The following is a 20,492-nucleotide window of genomic DNA, read 5'->3' on the forward strand; positions in this document are numbered from 1 at the left end:
GTGCAGAGATTAAGGCATTTAGCTTCTAACCAAACAGTGAGTGGTTCAAATCCACCAGCTGCTCCATGGAAGGAAGTTGAAGAAGTCTGCTTCCACAAAGATTTGCAGCCTTGGAAACCCAATGGTGGTCCCTATGAGTCAGACTTGACTCAATGGTAGCGAGTTTGGCTTTTTGGTTTTTGTCTCTTGACATTGTGTGTGCATGTGTATCTGTGCCGGTAAGAGTACTGGAAAGCTGGAAGGGAAAAAAACAAACATGTTCTCTCTTTGATCTAACAATATCACATGTAGGAATTCAATTGATAGATACTCAAACATGGAAAAAAATATGTGTAGCTGTTAAGGAGCTCTGGTAGCATAGTGGCTAAAGCACTTGACTGCAAACCAGAAGGCTGGCGGTTCAAACCCACCAGCCACTCCTCGGAAGGAAGGTTGGGCAATCCTACTTCCGTAGTGATACTGCCTCGGAAACCCAAGGAGGGGTCGCTATGAGTTGGGGCCGACTCGACGGCATATAACAACAACAACAACAGCTGTTGTTAGGTGCCATCGAGTTGTTTCCAACTCACAGTGACCCTATGTATAACAGATAAAACACTACCCAGTCCTGCACCATCCTCACAATCATACAGAGATGTTTATGGAAGCACTGTATTTATAGTAACACAAATAATAGAAATAACACATCTGTCTATTACTAGGACAATGGCTATTGTGCTTTAAGGCACAGCCAAAGAATACAATATTAATCAGGCATTACAAAAAGAAAAATAAAAGTAACTTTAAGACTTGGTTCCCACATCTACAGATTCGGACACTTAAATCAACCCCAGCCCATAGAGCTGTTGTGAGGATTCAATGAACTTCTCAGGGAGAACGGTGAATGGAAACAGCAGTTGTTGTTTTTCTCTATACACTTCTGATTTGATTTGTTTCCTCCCCATCCCTGCCAAAGAAATGTATTTTCCTTTTATAAGTGAACAATTAGTCACTTCCATGTTTGTCAATACAAAAGAATTTGAAAAACACAAAAGTGACAGAACTTCATAAGGAAAGAGGAATGTGTTTGAATTTGAAAGCTGAAGCCAGGGGAAGGTCTGTTTCATGGCATATCACTTAGAAACTTAGCTGCTATCAGAATCAGGGGTGAGGTTCCAGTGGGTTTGGTTCCCTTTATCACAAATGCTCTGTCTCAATTAGCTAATGTCTGGAGTCAGCCCCTTTGGCTTCCTGCCCCCACAAGCTTCCCCTACTGATATCTGCAGCTACTTGATCACAGTCTCCAGGCTCCGCCAGCCCCAGTCTTCTGTCCCCATCATGTTTCTAAGCAGAAAGGACTTTGGGGACACTCCAGGAGTCTGCACGAGTCCCCATGCTGTTGATGTAGTGCACTAGTTTGCTAACTAAGCATTTTTCTCAAGACCAAATGTCCATCTGTAGCTGGGAGGCCACAGAGCATGGTGGGCAAGGAGGTGCTTCCACTCCCTGAAGGATGTTGGCAAAATGCTTTTCCCTGAGAGCCTCATGTTCACTCAGTCTAAAATAGGAAATAATGATATTGCCTACCTCATAAGGTTGATGAGTGCACTTAACAAGTATAGTGCATGGATAAATTAGCTTTCCTTCCCATAAGTCCTTGCCTTTTTGTTGTGTTTAAAATAGTGGTGATGATGATGACGATGATGGTAAATGATTATGAGAGTTACAGATACTCATTACAGAACATTTGGGATATGCCAAAAATGATTACAAAGAAATAAATGTCACCATATATCTATTACCTAAAGATAATACAATTAATATTTGATATATATGTATATGTATACCTGCAGTGAATTTCTATAATTCTTGTCATCATATGCATATATATATACATACATCACCTACATATATATAGGGCTTTGCAGCATTTTATTTTTTCAACTTTAATAGTTAACAAATAATCCTACTAACTGTCATTTTGTTGAAAACTAATTATTGTACCAAAACCAGTGATAAGTAGTTTGCCTGTATGATTATGCCTACCATCACACAAGCTAAGGATGATTATCCTCCCTGGTACTGATGAAGTAACTTGCCTAGGGTCAAAGACTAGGACCTGGAGTATTTAAATTTGGTTCCCCATTCCAAAATTAATGCTGTCAATCACAACATTACTCCGCTTCTGCTTAGACCCCTCAATGTTCTTCCATATCCTCTTCACTGGCCACAGCTTCTATCATCCAGAAGCCCTGTGATTTATTTCAGCAACCCAATATCACTGGGCATGTAAGCATTTTCTAATTTTTCACACGTATAAGCATTTCTCTTTCCTGCCTGGCACATAGTAAATGCCTAACGAATATTTGAGGAATGAACATGGCTAAGAACATCCTTAAAGCTAAATCTTTAAACACATCAACTAGTAATTTCCCGAGGACATCTCGGAGGTGGGATCGCTGCATCAAAGCAACTGTGTATATTAAAAGGTTCTGACACACACAGAAAGATGTTAAGAAAACATGCTTGTACCAGTTAGAGAAAGCCCTAACTGGAAGGTCCTTTTGCCCGCCCCTATGGTCTGTGATCTTCAGGAAGCAGAGTGTGGGCTGCTGCCCTTCTATCTGATAAAGGAGGCCTATCCACAGCTCAGCATGACCATACTCTCCTGTTGGTCTCTCTGGGCTGCTGAACTAAGCTTTCTCCCATCACCTGTCTGGTATCTGCTTGGTTTGAGTGCTTGAGACCTTCTCAATCTGCTCCCCCAACATAGGAACGTGAGGCAGATAATTATTAGCAAATAACATGGGAGCTGAAGAAAGAAAGACATGGATTTAAGTCTCATCTCTGCTTTATTGGATCTGTGTGACCCTAGGCAAGCTACTTAATCTACCTGAGTCCTGCTTTCTGCATCTACAAAATGTAGGTGATAATAATAGGTCCTACTCATTGGGTCGGAGTTCCTGGATAGCTAGCACTTGCTGCTAACCCAAAGTTGCTAGTTTGAGTCTACTCAGAGGGACCAATTTACGTCTAAAAAAACCCAGCCATTGAAAATTCTACAGAGCACAGTTTTACTCTGACACACATGGGGTCAACATGAGTCAAAACCAACTTGAAGGCAGTAGATTTGGTGTTTTTGGTTTGACCCAATGGGTTATTCTGATGATTTAACGAGATAAGCTTATGAAGTCTTCACACAGTATCTGGAATATTATAGCCACTCAATAATTATTGTAGATCTGTGCTATCCAATATGGTAGCCACCAACCATGTGTGGCTACTTAAACTTAAATTAATTGAAATTCTCTGAAATTAAACATTCAGTTTCTCATCTGCACTGCCTATACTTTAAGTCCTCAATAGCCACATGTTGCAAGTGGCAGCCACATTGGTCAGTGTAGACAAGCACATGTCCATCTTCACAGGAAGTTCTATGAGACAGCACAACATCAGACCTCACTAGTGACCAGGGCAATTGGGAAGAAGCACCCAGGAAGGAAAAACAACTGGATGAAGGTCTCAAGCAACGTCCCTGCCCTCTTGCCTTGACTGCCAGAGCCCCTCTGTGTCCTTTTCTCCCCAGCCTGAGAACCTGATCCCGTTCTGCATTTTGAATTTCATCCAGCTGCTTCTGTCACCTCATCTATCAGAGATCCCAAGGAAAACAAACATTTCAAAGCTCGTGGTCGCCTTGACTATGCTTTCGCGGGTGTAAGTTTGTTATCGTAGCTCAGTGAATTAGTTCTGCTGTTAATGGGTCACTGAGCTGAGGGGTTCCTTTAAAAAAACAACAGTAAATCAATCACCCTTTAGATCTGTACAAAGGGGAACAAAAAAAAAGATTTAGTTTATGGGGGTCTGGTAGCTAGTGGCAGCTCCTAGGCCCCTAAGAGGCCGGCAAACTTCCAAACTCATGTTATTGTTTATTTTCCATGTGCGTTGAGCTGGCCAAGGAAAGGTGCTACAGAAATGGAATGTAAGCACGCCTGTGTGAGGGGCCAGGGAACCGGATGTGGGATGTCTGCTGGCCGGGAAATGGGAGCCCAGTGGGAATCTGCTTTGGAGGAAATACCCAGCACCCTGATCTTTTTTAGCGACCTGAACCTAATGTCTCTTTATGGTGCCAGAGTTGGGGTGTGGACCCTTCCAGACGCTGTGGGTTTGGGCTCCATGTATCATGCTGCAGAGGCCCTCAGAGGTCACCAGCTCAAATGGAAAAGCAGGCAGGACCATCAGGGGTCAGCAGAGGCATTGTGTTTTAGGAGTGAAATTCTCTCTTCAAATGAAACAAATATAAGGTAAAACCCAACAAAGATGTCACACGCCTGGAAGGGGGCTTCCTGGTTCAAGTAGGGTTAGGGCCTGAAAGCTCCATTCACACACCACCATATACTCTGAGGCATCAAGTCACCCAAGTTGCCCCATTCGTCACTCAATCACCAGCCAGTTAGGTCTCTTTTGAAGAGTGGCACAAGAGTAGAAGGGAAAAATGACTTGGAACCATAGCCCTTTGGTCTCAATTTCAGCTTAGCCATTATTAGATGTGTGATCCAGGGCAAATGACTTCACTGAGATTCCTACCCCTTACACTTATTGTGAAAATTAAATGAGGTGGTGAATCTCAAAATATTTATAAAGAACAGTACCTTGTTATACAAGTGAAAATATTGTTACTGATAAGAATCAATTTGATATATTCATATTGTTGTTGTTGTTATGTGCCGTCGAGTTGGACACAACTCATAATGACCCCTCCTTGGGTTTCCGAGGCAGTATCACTATGGAAGTAGATTGCCCCATCTTCCTTCCGAGGAGTGGCTGGTGGGTTTGAACTGCCAGCCTTCTGGTTAGCAGTCAAGTGCCTTAGGCACTATGCTAACATATTCATTTTAGCAGAATTTATTCATTTTTCTTGCTTCCCTCTTTCCATCCATTCCTCCCTTCCTTTCCAAAAATCACATTTATTAAGCAACAGACCCCGTGTGCTAGGTGCTAGGAATGTATAAAATGTAACTTGTCTTTACAGGACTCATGGTTCTAGTCAGAGAAAGAGGCTAAATTGGATATTGTAATAGAATTCAATGCTGGGCTACCATGTGCAATTATGCAGATAGTGCTGTACAGAAGGATTCTTGGTGGAAGAGGCTAGTTGTGAGGGTTATGACTGCCCAGAGGAAGTGGGATCTCTCTCTAGTTTGTCCAAAGTGCTATATGGCCTAGAAATGGACTTGAAGCAAAACATGCTAAAAAGAAACACAGGGCATGAGATGAGCACTTAACACTGTCACTGATGGTCTACAATGGCTTCAATAGGATGTAGGTAGTTAAAGAAAATACATACGGAATCTCATGAAATAACTGTGTATTTGTAAAACCAAAAATATTTTAATTATTTTTTTTTAAAAGGAGGGTATGAGAGTTTTATACTTTTCTAAGAGGGAGCTCTGGTAGCGTTGTGCCAGAAGGCTGGCAGTTCAAACCCACCAGTCACTCCTCAGTAGGAAGGTTGGACAATCTACTTCCGAAGTGATACCGCCTCGGAAACCCAAGGAGGGGTCGCGATGAGTCGGGTCTGACTCGACGGCACATGACAACAACACAACAACAAAGAGGGATGTGGGTTAAGGAAAAGAAAAAAGTTCAACAACTTCCAGCTTTTAAAAATATAGCTGGAAAACTAAAAGGAACCTTGGAGATCAAGTCCAAAGATGTCATTTTCTTTGAGAAAAGTGAGACCAGAGAGGCTGTGTGATGGATCTAAAGGTATTAGATGACAGAGGGCACAGCTAGGTTTTTCACCTGGGTTTCTTGACTTTTGGTCCAGGTCAACTTCCTAAAGTGTGCCTTTCTGAAAAGTTTTCAGATTCAACATCTTTGAATCCTAGGGGGACTCATGGAAGGAACATTATCCCAATTGTTTGGGATGGAGAAAGTCTCAATGTTAGAAAAGTTAAATAGGTTGGTTATCTTTGTAGGAGGTGCCAGAGCCATGACTGGAGCTCCCAGCTGACACTCAGCTCTGTGCACTTTTTAATGACTTGCTCTGCTGCCTGCCTATTACCCTATAAGCAAAAACCCTGAAGAGAGAAAGACCCTACCTGCATAGCTCATGAAGTTGTTGTAAGGAGTGTTGAAGAAGCTATGAAAGCCACAGGTGTCATTCCCTGGCCCTGGGTCCCCACAGAACTTGTGTTTTGGGGCTGGGTTGGTGTCACTGCAGAGGTCTCCAGTCTCAAAGGAGGGCTCTGTCTCCATGCAGGGGTCGCTGCAGGACTGGATTTCTGAGATGCCTCGGAAGATGTGATAGAGGCCCAGGCTGTGCCCAATCTCATGGATCATAGTGTGGGTGTGCCCAGGAATGCCGTAGAAAGATGGGTTCAAGACAATGCCACCTGCAAGGGGAAAACCAGAGGGTTAGGCAAATTGAACTCCCTGCTTTCTGGTGCAAGAATCCCTAAATCAATTAAGAGTAAAAGGGGTGCTGCCCAAAACAACCACAAGCTTCTCCACCCTATGACTCCATTGCCCAGGAGCTGTTGTGACTTGTGACATGAATCATGGGTTATCAGAGCATGGCATCTCAATATGCATTTTGTGCAATCCCTTCATTTGTCAGATGAAAACACTGATGATTATGGAGATGAGTTGATGTATCCAAAGTGATTTCAAACTATTTACAAGGAGAGGTATGATTAGAACTCAGACACTTTGATTCCTGGGCTAGTAGTAAACCTTCCTGTTGAAACTTTTTCTTAGAAAATAAGGAATATCCTAGTTCACTAACATTCTACATACTCTTGTGTCAGACACCCTGGGTTGCAGTTCTAATTTTGCTTCACTAATTTAGTAAACCGCCAAAGCAAGACTGGGCCTCAGAAACCCAATGGGCGTCACTATGAGTCGGAATCCACTCGATGGCAGTGGGTTTGCTTTGGCTTCTGGTAACTTGGTAACACTGGGTAAGCTGATTCCCATCACTGAATCCCATTCTTCATTTCCAAGATGGAGCTGATAATCTATGACAGGGAACTCTCAAGAAGGCTAGCACCATATTGTGCTCACCATTATAACAGTGAACATAATAACTCATATGTCTTGAATATTTACTGTGCATCCTAAGGCCCTGTGCTAAGTATTTCATGTACATAATCTCACTTAATTGTCACACAATCCAATGAAAGGTACTGATTCTCAGAAGGGGAAAGTAATTGGCTCCCAATCAGTGTGAGGTTGGAATTGGAAACCCAAACCCTTGGGTTATAAGGCCAAGACTATTAACCTAAGTTCCACTGCTAATGCCTCACACACACACACACACACACACACACACAAAGTCATCATTACATCAATTCCAGCTCAAGGAAAATCTTTGCTTTAGGTTAGAACTTTGCTCCATGGGGCAAAAAAAGAAAAGTTTTAATGGCTACTTTTGTGGAAGTACATCACCAGGCCTTTCTTCTGAAGTACTTCTGGGTGGCCTCAAACTTCCAACCCTTTAGTTACTAGCTAAGCACATTAACTGTTTGCACCACCCAGGGACAATGCCTACCACAAAGCCTGAAATAAGGCACCTCATTCAATATGTTGAATATTTGCTCGATGCTGACTCGTCTTATGAGGTGTTCTGAAGTCTAATCACATGGAAGCAGCTAGTACAGCTTTTGACACCTAGCAAGTGTTTCACTTCCTGTCTATCCAGTTGCTCCTTCAAGTGTGGTTCCAGGACTATCAGCAGCAGCACCCCCTGGAAGCATATTACACATGCAGAATCTCTGTTCCCTCCCCAGACCTGCAGAATCAGAAGCTATGTTTGAACAAGTTCCATCCCCAGGTGATTCATACGGACATTCTTGTTTGGGAAGCAGTGTTGAACACCACATGTCCTAGAAGAACGTGCACTGCTTAGCTCAGGGAGATAGAGGAGCACATCTCAGCAGAATCAATGAATACTATTTGGTCCACTGTAGGCATGGGAGGGATGGAACAGAGGCTGGCATAGAGAATAGATATTAATCTTTCAAACCCAAATGTGTTTAAGGGAAGGTTGAAATTGAGGTCTGAACAACCTTGCAAATAGTGGGTTTAAGTGCAGAGAAGCATCTTATGAAAGAATGGTGAGGCATTGAGGCCTTGTGCATTTGGACTGGCAAGCCTGGAACAGGATTCAGGAGTTTTATCTCTGACTGAACTACCTGGAGTGTGAGCCTACTCAGTCATAGAGCTCACAGAGTCTATTAATTCTGAACTGCTTTGAGCCTTCTAGCACAAAGATAAAGATGTATGACAGGGTTTGTGTGTGTGTGTGTGTGTGTGTGTGTAAAAAGGGGCAGGCAGAGGCAGGGAGGAAGAGAAATTGAGATAGGAAATCTCTCTCAATTATTTTCTGTCAATCATCATATGAAACATAATCCCTTTCCCACCCCTGGATTTTTCTAGGGGACCAGGGTGTAACAGCAGGGAATGGGGGTAAAAAATGTGGTTCCAATCAATTGGATTTGATTGGTGCTACTGCGGAGTAATTGCTTATGATCAGCATCTCTCAGGATAGAGAGGTGGGAGCATGCAGCCTAGCTGGAGTCAGCCTGACCCTGTTGAAACCCTAGTTCTACTTCACACTGGCTGTGAGATCTTGGGAAAGAAACTGCATCTCTGAGCCTGTTTCCTCAGCTATAATATGGGGGCAGTAAAAGCACTTTGCCCCTTTTTTTTTCTAAGGTATAAGGCATAGTAATATGGCTGGCACATAGTAGCTGCCCAATATTAATTTCCATATAGTTCTCTTCCAGTTAAAGCATCAGGGAGCCACTCATTTCAACACTAGGCTTTTATGTTGCAAAATAATTCATGTTCTATGGTTCCAGTATGGACCACAGTGCCTATTTCACTTTGATCTCATTAAGTACATGCTGGATTTATGGGGAAGAGAAAGAAAAAGAACAGGAAAAAAAGAATGCATTCACTGAGATATGGAAAAGAATTGAGAATGTTAGGACATGCAATTTATTTACATTCAGTGTACTGAGAAAGAAAAGTCTGGCAATCTGCTTTCTTAAAGATCACAGCCAAAAAAACACTATTGTTGTTGTTGTTATGTGTCATGGAGTCAGACCAACTCATAGTGACCCCTCCTTGGGTTTCCGAGGCAGTATCACTACAGAAGTAGATTGCCCCATCTTCCTTCTTAGGAGTGGGTTTGAACCGCTAGCCTTCTGGTTAGCAGTCAAGTGCCTTAGCCACTATGCTACCAGAGCTCCCAAAAAACACTATGGAGTGGTCCAAATCTGTAACACACGGGGTTACCTTGAGTCAGAATCGACTCGACGGCAACTTACAACAAGAATTGACTTGATTCTGCCTAATAAAAGCTTGATGGAAACCTGCCCCATGAAAGTGGCTACTAAGATTTGGGGGAGACTTGCACATGGCACCCACATATCTCTTAGACGAGAATAGGCTGAATAGGTGAGTGGAGTTTCCAACAACGGTGAAAAGGTACCATGGGGACTCCAGGGCCTGGGTAGTAGCATAGTGCCTAAGGCATTGAGTGCTAACCAGAACGCTGGCAGTGCAAACCCATCAGCCACTCCTCTGAAGGAAAGTTGGGTAATCTACTTCTGTAGTGATACTGCTTTGGAAACCCAAGGAGAGGGCGCTATGGGTTGGGGCCGACTCGATGGCACATAACAACAACAACTCAGAATGGAGGTAAGAAGACAGAACTCAGGGTCAGGCTTTGCCTAAGCTCTTATGGTGAGTACTGTTATCCCCATTGTCCTGATAGAGAGGCCAAGCTCAACATGTTGCTGTCAAGTTGATTCCAATGCATAGTGACCCTGTAGGTCAGAGTATGACTGCTCCATAGGATTTCCAAACTGTAAATTTTTAAAGAACATACTGCCACATCTTTCTCCCATGAAGCAACTGGTGGGTTCGAACCGGTAACATTTCATTTAGCAGCTGAGTGCTATAATTGATATACAGAGTCAAGTTCAAAAGCTGAAATGACTCTTCTAAGGATAAATAACTAGCAAGTTGACGGAGATGAATTTAAGGGTAGGATGGCATGATCCCCAAATTTATGCTCTTTCTATTGTGGAATTTTAGGAATTCAGCTCCACATGCATGCATGGAATATCTACTATGTACAAACCCCTAAAGGAATGACTAGGATATTCCACAGCAGACTTTCTTTGTCCTAGTTGAATCATGATGGGTGAAAATGAAGCTATTTCTAGAGAATGAGGTCATCTCTTCTCCCCCAAGCAAGTTTCTGATCCAAAATCCTTCTCCTTATCAGCATACGCTCATGGGACAGCTTCTGCATGAAGGCTATTATGCTATATGTTGGGAATACCAAGAAAAGTCAGTTCAAGCAGGGGGTTCAACTTGTTTGTCTGGCATGACAGGGATAGAAGGGTTCATTCATTCACTCAACAGACATTGACCGAGTATCACTAGACATTTGAGAAACTAAGGCTCAGAGTTGTTCAAGGCCATAGAGCTAAAAAGTAACGGAGCCAAGACTCTCACTGCCTTAATGCTCACAGACGCTAAATCTGAGTGTATGGATTGAAGGTATTAGGAGGCTGCAGTCAGGAATACAATTTGGGAACCAAGGATCCATGTTTGGAGTAAATCGAGTCCTACAGTCAGGACAGGTGTAAGTTCCTGAGCAGAACTTTCCAGAAGGACACTTGTCCCTGAATTGCCAAGTTGATCTCTCCTAATAGAGCCCAGGTGCCTGTGGACTCTAGCATAAAAGAATCTCTGGGTCTCTCCAATAGTGGTGACCATTTAATTCTGTGAATTTCTTTAGCAAAGAAAAAAGATATTCCAGGTACCCATCTTCAATGAGGTCTTTAATCCTTGTCTGTGTATAGTGATAAGGAGCCCATGATACAGAATCAGAAGATGATTCAGGACTTGCCCCTGCTTTTCACCAGCTATGCAAATGTGGGCAAGTCAAGTCACCTCTGCATTTCCATTTCTTCATGTGAGATGGCTACAGTTGGAGCCCTGAATCCAATAACCTTTTGAGCATTAAAGTCTGATTCCACTAAAGACTAGCCTTAGGCCTTGAATAAGTCACTCTCATCTCAGTTTTCTCATGGGCGTAGTGGGAAAAGTTGGGGATCCTGGGATCTCTATCCTAGGTACTCCACAGGGTTAGGAAGAATCAAAATGAAATGATGTTTTTAAAAGTGTTTCCCAACCTCTGGTGAGCTCCAAAATAAGCAACTACAATAGTACTGATGATTCTCTGGCTCTCATTAAAGCTTCAGCATTGAGGTAATAGAGGTGTGGGACCCCACAGGTATTTCCAGAAATGATGATGGGATTACAGTTTCAATGTCCAGGCTGGCATCGTTCATTTTACCTCATCACTTCCCCACTCACCACTTGCCACAGAGCTACAGCACTGGGCCTGAGTCCTATTTCATTGCTTCTCTTAAAAGGTGAAATAGCATGAGATTGACATCATTCTGAAATACTATAACATGATATGGATTTATAGCCTTCCATATTCTTGGTCCTGTGCCAGTCACTGAAATTCACGGAATTACCAGGAATATTTTTCTTTTAGTTGAAAAGACTGCTGTTCAACCTTCTAAAACTCCAACCACAGATCTTCTAGTTGCTTTTCTAATGCACAGAGGTTCTCCTATGCATTGTAGAATTTCTGGTTTCTACCCACTAGATGCCAGTAGCATGCCCCCATTTGTAACAACCAGAAATGTCTGCAGAACTGAGAAGAATTTCAGAACTGAGAAGGGTCCTTGGAGACCATCTAGTTTACTTGCTTATTTAAATTGGGGAAATTGAGACCTCAGAAAAGAAAATGACTCGGCTGTAAGATCAAACTACTAAGTAAAGTCACACTACCATGTTTCTTCACTCCTGGTCCAGCATGACTTCCACATATCGCACTATATATGTGGTATAAGCTGATCATCTTCAAGTTTGCATAAGCTGTGCTCCCTCTTCTGTCCCAACTATCTATCCATCCCATCCATAAACTTTCCCAGGTTTTCTAAACCTTAGCACTTTGACATTTTGGATTGGACAATGGTTTGTGGTAGGGGGCTGTCCTGTATGTTGCTGAACTCCTGGCTTCTACCCACTAGATGCCAGTAGAATGCCCCCATTTGTAACAACCAAAAATGTCTCCAGACATTGCCAAATGTCTCGTGGGGGTAAAGTTCCCACAGCTGAGAACCCCTACATAATTATCTTTATATCTAGCCCTATTCCTTATACAACCACACACACACACACACACACACAGAGAGTTTTAATTCTCTTAAGTGCAATTGGAAAATGAGAGTAATCTGGAGGAAAGTAAGTCTAGGGTTCAATTCTGCACAACTTTGTCACTTGTATCTGTGAACTCCAGAATATCATAGATTTAGAGCAGCTACTGGTCTCTAGATGTATTACTGAGAGACAGGCAGGCTTGAGGACACCTCCAGTAGTGTTACTTGCTAAGCCCTAACATTCTTGGATGAAGATGTTCACTGAGTCATAACTATTTGTTGTTGTAAATACTCAGAATGCACCACCAAAGGGAGCATGGTTAAAGAAACCATAGTGTCCTTACTCAGTGGAATATTATGAGAACATTAAAAATGTCATCTTTAGAGAGATGGAAATAATCCAGAGGAATGTTTTTCTGCTGTGATGTGAAATGAAAAACATTGAGTGGAACGTAATTGTGAAGATTGCTGCAACAGGGAAAAATGTACATAGCATGATATTAAGTGAAAAAAGAACACAGAATTGCATCTATGCTATGATTTCAAATATGCACAAATTAAAAATAGATATGTCTACATATAGATGTGTACTGGAAGAGAGCATGGAAAAATCAAAATTAAAGAACTACAATGTTTGCTTACAGAGTTTGATTCAGAAACTGTTGTCATTTCTGAATTTTGGTGATTTATTTGTATAAGCATATATCTTGTGTATGAATATGCATAACTTCAATGCAAGAAGAGTTCCTGGTGTTATTGGTGGCTGGAATATGGAGGAACAAAGAGTTCTTAAAAAACTAACTTCTTTTGCCTCTTTGGTATCTTTCAAGCCAACCTATGACTGGTCGTGCCAACACAACGTGGTTACCAGGCTAAGATATCTGCATAATCTAGGAGGCAGGGACGTAAGGAGAAAGCAATCAGTAGACAAAGAGTTAGATACTTGAGTTCCAATTATGGCTTTGCCAGTGACTTCTGTATTACCTTGAATAAGCCCCATTCCTTCTCTGGGCCTTAGTTTCTCTATTGGTAAAACAGCGTTAATGAAACAGCGTTATTTCCTTTAGAGCATTGCTTGGTGGCCAAAATGAATAAGGAATATTAAAGAGTTTTATAAACTGGAAAGTAATAAATAAATGAGGTGCGTGGCATCACTACAACCACCTCTACCTTCATTATCATCATGAGCATCATCAACATCCCTACTAAATGTATTACTGTAGTACTCTAATTTCCTGCTGAGGAAGTCTGTAAGACTCACCTAAGTGCATGAGGGCCTCCTTGTCCCATGGCCAAGTTGCTACTCCTGCCAACTCCTCTTCTGAGGAGTTTGCAAAGAAGATATTGAGATGTGTTGATCCATCCAATCTAAGAATGCTTTTCAGTTCATTAACATCCAAGTAGGCTCTGAAATGAAAAAGGAACCTTGCCTGTTATCACTGTCAAAAAAGAAAAAAAAAAAAAAAAGCCAAAAACTATCATTCTAATCACAAATACTCCCCAAGTAAGTGCCTACAAGGTGGCAGGCATAAAACATCATCTTACAATATTACAAGGTAAGTGGAATGATCCCATTTTACAGATAAGAAAATTAAGTCCTTTTGAGTTTGACTTGCCAAGAGTTAAGTTTTGAACCTAGATTTATATCATTACCTGTACGCTTAAGGACTCTGTTACATTGCTTGAGGTCAGGGTGACATAATGAGGGTATTGATCAAGATTATAGACAATGGAAGAGAAAATGTCTATTCTAGTCTTTGCTTCTTTTTTCTTTGACTCATTCACTATGGACCTCAGACCATTTATTTGGCAAATACCAGAGCTCTACTAAGAGACCCACTTCACATCATTATATCGATCTTACAAGGAGACATTATGACAATTTCAATATGAGCAACATGTTGTCCAATGTTATTAAATAGGTTCCCAAAGTTACAGAGTTGATGTTCAAGGTGAGTTCTGTCTAGCTCAGAAAACTATGCTCTTTTCATTAGGGCATCATGCTGTCTCCATTAATGATTCCGCATTCTTTAAGCTTCTATTTCTTTGTCTGTGGTTTGGGTAGCTGCCATTCTAGGTGCACATCTAGAAAGTGAATTAACTCCCTATACTACAATCATCAACTCGTTCATACAAGGAACAGATACACTTTGAAAAGAGTAAGAAATAATCTACATAAAGACAACGGCATACTCTAGGTGCTCATTGAATGTGAACTCCTCTCTTGCAGAGTTAGGGCTCTAGTCAGAACAGAAACTCTAAATGCGAGCGAGCATTCTGCTCTGGATCAGTAACAGGTTTATTATTCTATGACTCATTTTCTAAATAGAGAGAGGCACTTGCTCTCTTCTTGTGCTTCTTACAGCCCACATTTTGTGTCTGCTGTGATGTATTTTAGGGATCTTTGTGAGCAGCTATTAATCATTCTTGAGTAAGGCAGGAAATGAATCAATGAATAAAAGTGAAAACATAAATAAATAAGTAAGAAGGCAGCTTGATACAGTAGATGAGATAAAGACTATGTAAATAATGATATCAAATGTCTATTTGATAGAACAGGGCCCATCCATGTGGCCAGACTCTACAAGGATTATCTTTTTTAACCTTCTTAAGGTGGTACTTGGCTGCCAACCAAAAGGTTGGAAGTTCCAAGCAACTCAGGGGCTCATGGGAGAAAAACCAAGTGATCTGCTTTCATAAAGATGACAGGCAAGAAAACCCTATGGGGCAGTTATCCTCCAACACATGAGGCTGTTGTGAGTCAGAATCAACTCGACAGCACCCCGCAATAACAACCTTCTAGCTCACATTGTGAGATGGTTGTTGTTGTTAGCTGGCCCCAAACTCATATTGGCCCCAACTCACGGTGACCCGATGCACGTTGGAATGAACCACTGCTCAGCCCTCCTTTTCCAGAGAAGGAAACAGAGGTTTAAAGAACCTTCAGATCTTGCTAAGATCACAAAGTTGGTTAATGCTATTTTCCTTTTTCATATGTTATCTCCAGGGAAGCTGCCTTACATAGAGCCTGGCTAGTAGCACACATTAATGATGGCTCCCCCCCCCCTTTTCTCTGTAGGAGTAACAGAAGGTCATCCGTATGAGGCGAGAGTGGGGTCCAAGCTCCCTAGCATGGCCTGCAGGGCCTTGTTTCCCTGTTAGCCTCAGCCTTCATCTTCCTTTGCTTTCTGTTTTGCACTTCTCACTGTGTGCCAGCAACACCACTGCACCCCATATTGGGTCATCTCTTTTGACTGTATTATTTGTAATTTTCTACTGATTTGTCCATTTCCATCAAGCACTCTCTTGGCAGAAAACACGAACGTCATTAGAAAAGTCACCTCTCTGCCTATTCCTCCATGATGAGAGGGCTTCATGAGAGGAAGAGATGGATGGGTAGAGGTGAGGAAGCCATTTCAATTTGATGTTTATTCAATTGTAATGGCAAAAGCCAGTTTTGTCCAGGAGTGGAATTCCTCCTAGCCCAAAGCAGAGATGCAGGATGTTGGAGCTTCTCCCTTGTTTCCTTGTGTGTGTGTATGTGTGTGTGTGTGTGTGTGTGTTTTAAACTTCATACTCTGGTTCCCAAAGAGAATCCAGGGTAGCCAGCCAGTCCTTTGGTCCCAGTGCCCTCTCTCTTCCCCATATCTCATGGGGAACCTACCTGGAGAAAAAGAAAAACTCTTTGGCTAGCAGTTTTTCTTCTGTTAGCTGAAGTCTTCTTACCAATATAGTGCTAGGTGTGTCTCCCAAATGTATGGGTTGGGGTGGTACTTTGGGGACAGGAATCCACGTGGCTATCTTCCTCCTTCTCCCTATCTCTTTAAGTTAATGTTTATTCTCCTCTGTCAATGGCTGCAGTAGAAAGCACAACAATGGATCTCTCTTAGAGATTAGGGGCTTTGATGATGGGAGAAGGAAAAGGACTTGCCCAGGGCTCCTAAGCTTTTTATCCTGTAACCATAGGAAGGCTGCCCTGTTATCTACATTGGAAATTGGTTAAACTTACTTTTAAAACTCATAACCCCACACTAGGTAAATCAATATAATGCCAAAACCCAGTGTGTTTATTAATTTATGTACCAGTACCATCCAGAGTTGTACAGACAATCCTGTATTCCTGAGCAGGTTGTTTTACCTCTCAGTCTCAGTTAGTTTACGGGAATACTGACAGGACCAAATGAGACAAGCCAGCAGAGTCCCGACACACTTTCATAAACAATGTACCCTATCCTAACAACCCTCACCTGTGCAAAGGAGATGAAGATTCTCATTTATCAGGACTGTTGGGAGGATTAGAGGCAATGTAGATGAAGGACCTAAAATTGAACCTAGCACATAGAAGGCACTCACTGTTCAATATAGAATATTTTTATTGCATTATTATTACAATAATAATCATTATCAACACCAAAATCATCATCATCATTTCCAGCTGAAAATAATTTCTCCCTCCTGTGTGCCCTTAATTTTGATTCAAATACTTATCACCATGCTTTCTGTTCCATTAACTATGTAAGCACCTGGATTCTCCATCGGCCTGTGAACGTATAATGTGTTCTAAACCTGTATCATCTCTATGTCCCCTAAAATTTCTTCCAGTGAAGGGAGCAACCACTGATTGGCAGCTTCCAAGCATTTCTCTCTTAAACTGCATAATCTCTAAGCAGGATGAGTTTATATGAGGAAGCACAAGGCTCAGGGAAGCAAAGTGACTTGCCCAAGGTCACATAACAAATAAGGGGCATAGAAGGGCCTGGCAATGAACCTTTGTGCACTAGCCTGTGTATAGCAGTACTTATGTATCAAGTAGGAAAGTCTCCTCTTCCTGCACGTAGACATAGTTCCCCACAATGATGCATAGTTTGCAGAAGCAAGCATGGTAGGGACTGTAACCCCCCATTATCCCTTGAGCTGGGTGCCTCAGTGCAGAAACTGAATTCCTGAACACTTCCCAGTGCACTACCTGCTCTGCAACTCAGGACCCCAGCTGCTCAGTGAGTCCATGACACAATCATTTTTTTCTAAATCATGATCTATGTTAAACCCACAAGATATTAGATGAATGTAAAAGAAAAGAAAAAGAGTTCCCAAGTCAAATGGGTTTAGGACATGCTATGTTAAAGAAGGCTAAATATAAGTAAATAGTGTGTGTGTGTGTAGGGAGCTCTGGTGGCAAAGTGCCTAAGGCATTTGACTGCTGACTAGAAGGCTGGCAGTTCAAACCCACCAGCCACTCCTTGGAAGGTTGGGCAATCTACTTCCGTAGTGATACCGCCTCAGAAATCCAAGGAGTGGTCACTAGGGGTTGGATCCGACTTGACAGCAGTGTTTTTTTTTTTTAATATATATATATATATATGTATGTACTTTTATACTTTTTAACACATTGCAATAATTTTCAGAGCCTTTAATATACAAAACAGGAGTTGGGCAGATATTGTATGCTTCCCTAACATATTTGACCATAATCTTCCCTCCCTTTCACTTTTGCCAAAAATCAATACCAGAATAAGCAACACAGCTTTGGAAATGTTGGGCCAGATTCAAACATTTCCTCTTAATTTAGATTCTTTCCCTGAGATTCCCCTCTAAAGAACTATTCCTTTTCTTCCTGCAAAATCCAAGCACCTGAATCCTGCTGTTAAGGTTGCAAGTCTCCTGGAGTGACTGTTTCAGGGAGCTCCCTTCCAGAATGCCAAGATGCCCTGAATTTACTCTTCTGCCAGAACTGCATCTCAAAGCCATGAGTGCAGTTTTGGAGGGAGATCAAAGCTCCTTCAACTGAACTGTCATTAGAATATTTTCTTCATGTATCTCCCTCGCTGGTGAGTACCAATGACATATTTCCTAAATGCACTGGTCTGAGATGGTACAACTCTGTAATGATCTGAATGAGAGAGCTGTTTGGGCCTGTTTTATTGAAAGAGAAGCCAAAGGGAACTACATTCATAATGCAAAACAACAACAACAACAAATCTCTTCAATGAAATCATGGAAAGAAAAAGTATGAGAAGGGTTGAGTTTTTCCAACTCTAGAAGCTTTATACACTATCAGTTTTTAAAAAGGTGGGTTAGGGGTATGTTGTACAGTCATCACAAGTCAAGAATGATCAATCTCAATTTCTGGTTGTACGTAAAGCACATCACCTTCGAACTGACTTTCCCAATGCAGAAGTTATAGTTGTAGAGAGCTTTGAGAAGTGTCATGACAAAGTTCTGGTCCTTGCACTTTTTTGATGAACTCAGACTGAGCACAGGGATGGTGTTGGCCATACGGTGATGCTGCCATTTTGCGGCAGGGCTTATCTAAGCTGGACCCTGGCTAAGAGCATGTCATTCAAGGCTAGAAGCTGGTGGCAGTTCTGTCAGGCTAAGGGAAAAGGCAGCATAGTACTACAGAAAAACCATCATCTTAAGAGAGAGATAGACCATGGCACAACAACTCCATTTTTCATCAAGTGGCTCTGTTACATCCCCATTCCAACAGTGAATCTCCAGTTCTTATCACTGGACCAATGTGTTTATCTCTCTCCTTGAGTTTGTCCTGCTTCTCCATCCCATACAGCAAGCCCTGTAACACTGCCCATTTCCAAATTCTAATTGCAGCTGTCATTCCCAGGGAGGTTCTCAAATCCCTGAACTACTACTCCATTTTCAGAACATACTAGACCATTTGAAAATAATTATCAAATATAAAGATCAAAGCCACAAAAGGCAAGTCATTGAAGTGAGATAAACCTCAGAATGTTTATTGCATCCACATCCTTCTTCTAAATAGGAAGCTTTCCCCAAGCTGTGATGAGTTCTAAAACCTGGATTTTATACTTTGTCCCAACAGCCCTAGTGACCTGGACTTCATTCTCCTGCTTAGTTTCACCAAGAGAAATGCTTAAATCTGTTTCTCTTGCCTGCAAAAGGAGGCACAGAAAGAAATCATTGGAAAGTTTAATAAATTCCTGAAATCTTGAATGACATGTTTCTAAAACAACAGCTTTTGTATGGAAGATTAACATACAGTCTGAGAAAAATGTAATAGCGCCAATTGAGGATCAATTCACTTACTGAATAAATCATTCATTAATTACCTCTTCTCTTCCCTAACACTCTCCCTACCTGCCTTCATTTTTTTCTGCCTTCCAAATTTGTTCCCTGCAAGTTATTAATTTTTTTCTTCTTTCATTTGTCAACATGCTTTAAGCTAGAACTGGGCAAAACACACAACAACAACAACAACAAAATTTCATAATCAAAGGCTTATCAATTTTATGAAGAAAGGAAGACAAATAATCAGTGTATCACAATATAATGTGATAATAACTATTACCATTGGGAGAGTTTATTATCCCCAATAATTTACAGGTGAAGAAAGCAGGCTTAGTTAGGTGACACCACTTTTCCAAGGACCCCCAGCTCATAGGTGTCAGAAGTGGGATAAAGGTTTTAGTCTGTTGGATACTAAGGATTATATTCTTAACTATTTCTTTTTTATCTTCTCTTTTATATGTAGGTTATAATAGAAGGAGTGTTAAATGTGATGGGAGCACAGAACAATGACACTTACCCAGTTCAAGGTGGGTAAGGCATCATTGAGGTTTTCATAGAAAGAATAAGCTTTGGGTATTGGACTAAGTGTAGGAAAGAGAGAAAGCCCCAAAGATCAAGAGTATGAGAAAACTGAGAAACTTCATCTCTTCTGGTATAGTTGTACAGTTGGAAACATGTGAGGAATTTCACAGTATGAGGCTTGCACAGTCATCAATGGCCATATTAGGTAAAGTTTTTTATACCAGGCTATAGAGAATAGACAGCATCTTGAAAGCTCTAAACAGATCCTATCAGATTTTACAGAGGAGAAAAAATTATGTAACATATTTTCTAAAAAACTTTCTGCAGGATTTTGGAAGGTGGATTAAAGGAAAGATAAAAGTGGAGAAGAAATATTGGCAGTGGCTTGTAGACAAGGCAGTGGACATAAGAATATTTAGACAGAAGTATTCAGGTGTGGAGAACAATTTGATGCTGAGTGGAAGTGTAAGTGAGAGTGTAAGCTGAAATGATGAGTCTAGTTTCTGAATTGAGTTAGTGTAGTCTTTTCTATGTATCTCAGATGCTACACATCAAAGATCTCTTTACTGCTTCCCTAAATCCTAAGCCCTGCAGAATCTCCCTGCATCGCATCCTCTGCTGAGTTGCCTCGAAGGTCAACCTCCAGGAAAGGCACTGACCTAAAGCTCTCTGAAGGAAAGGAGATGA

At 41.5% G+C, this 20,492-nt stretch overlaps 1 protein-coding gene across 1 annotated transcript in view; it reads right to left on the minus strand.

Moving 5' to 3' along the window:
- The window catches only part of PAPPA (pappalysin 1), a 298,174-nt gene that overhangs the window by 222,306 nt on the left and 55,376 nt on the right, over positions 1 to 20,492 (minus strand). The window contains exons 3-4 of the mRNA XM_007936757.2: positions 13,498 to 13,643; positions 6,081 to 6,374 (exon numbers count right to left, since the gene is read on the minus strand). Of these exons, the coding sequence (XP_007934948.2) occupies positions 6,081 to 6,374; positions 13,498 to 13,643 (440 nt within the window). The remainder of the gene's footprint in view (positions 1 to 6,080; positions 6,375 to 13,497; positions 13,644 to 20,492) is intronic.

The sequence above is a fragment of the Orycteropus afer genome, unplaced genomic scaffold (genome assembly GCF_000298275.1).
Source record: "Orycteropus afer afer isolate SDZICR_OR568_19922 unplaced genomic scaffold, OryAfe1.0 scaffold00037, whole genome shotgun sequence".
Taxonomy (NCBI): domain Eukaryota; kingdom Metazoa; phylum Chordata; class Mammalia; order Tubulidentata; family Orycteropodidae; genus Orycteropus; species Orycteropus afer.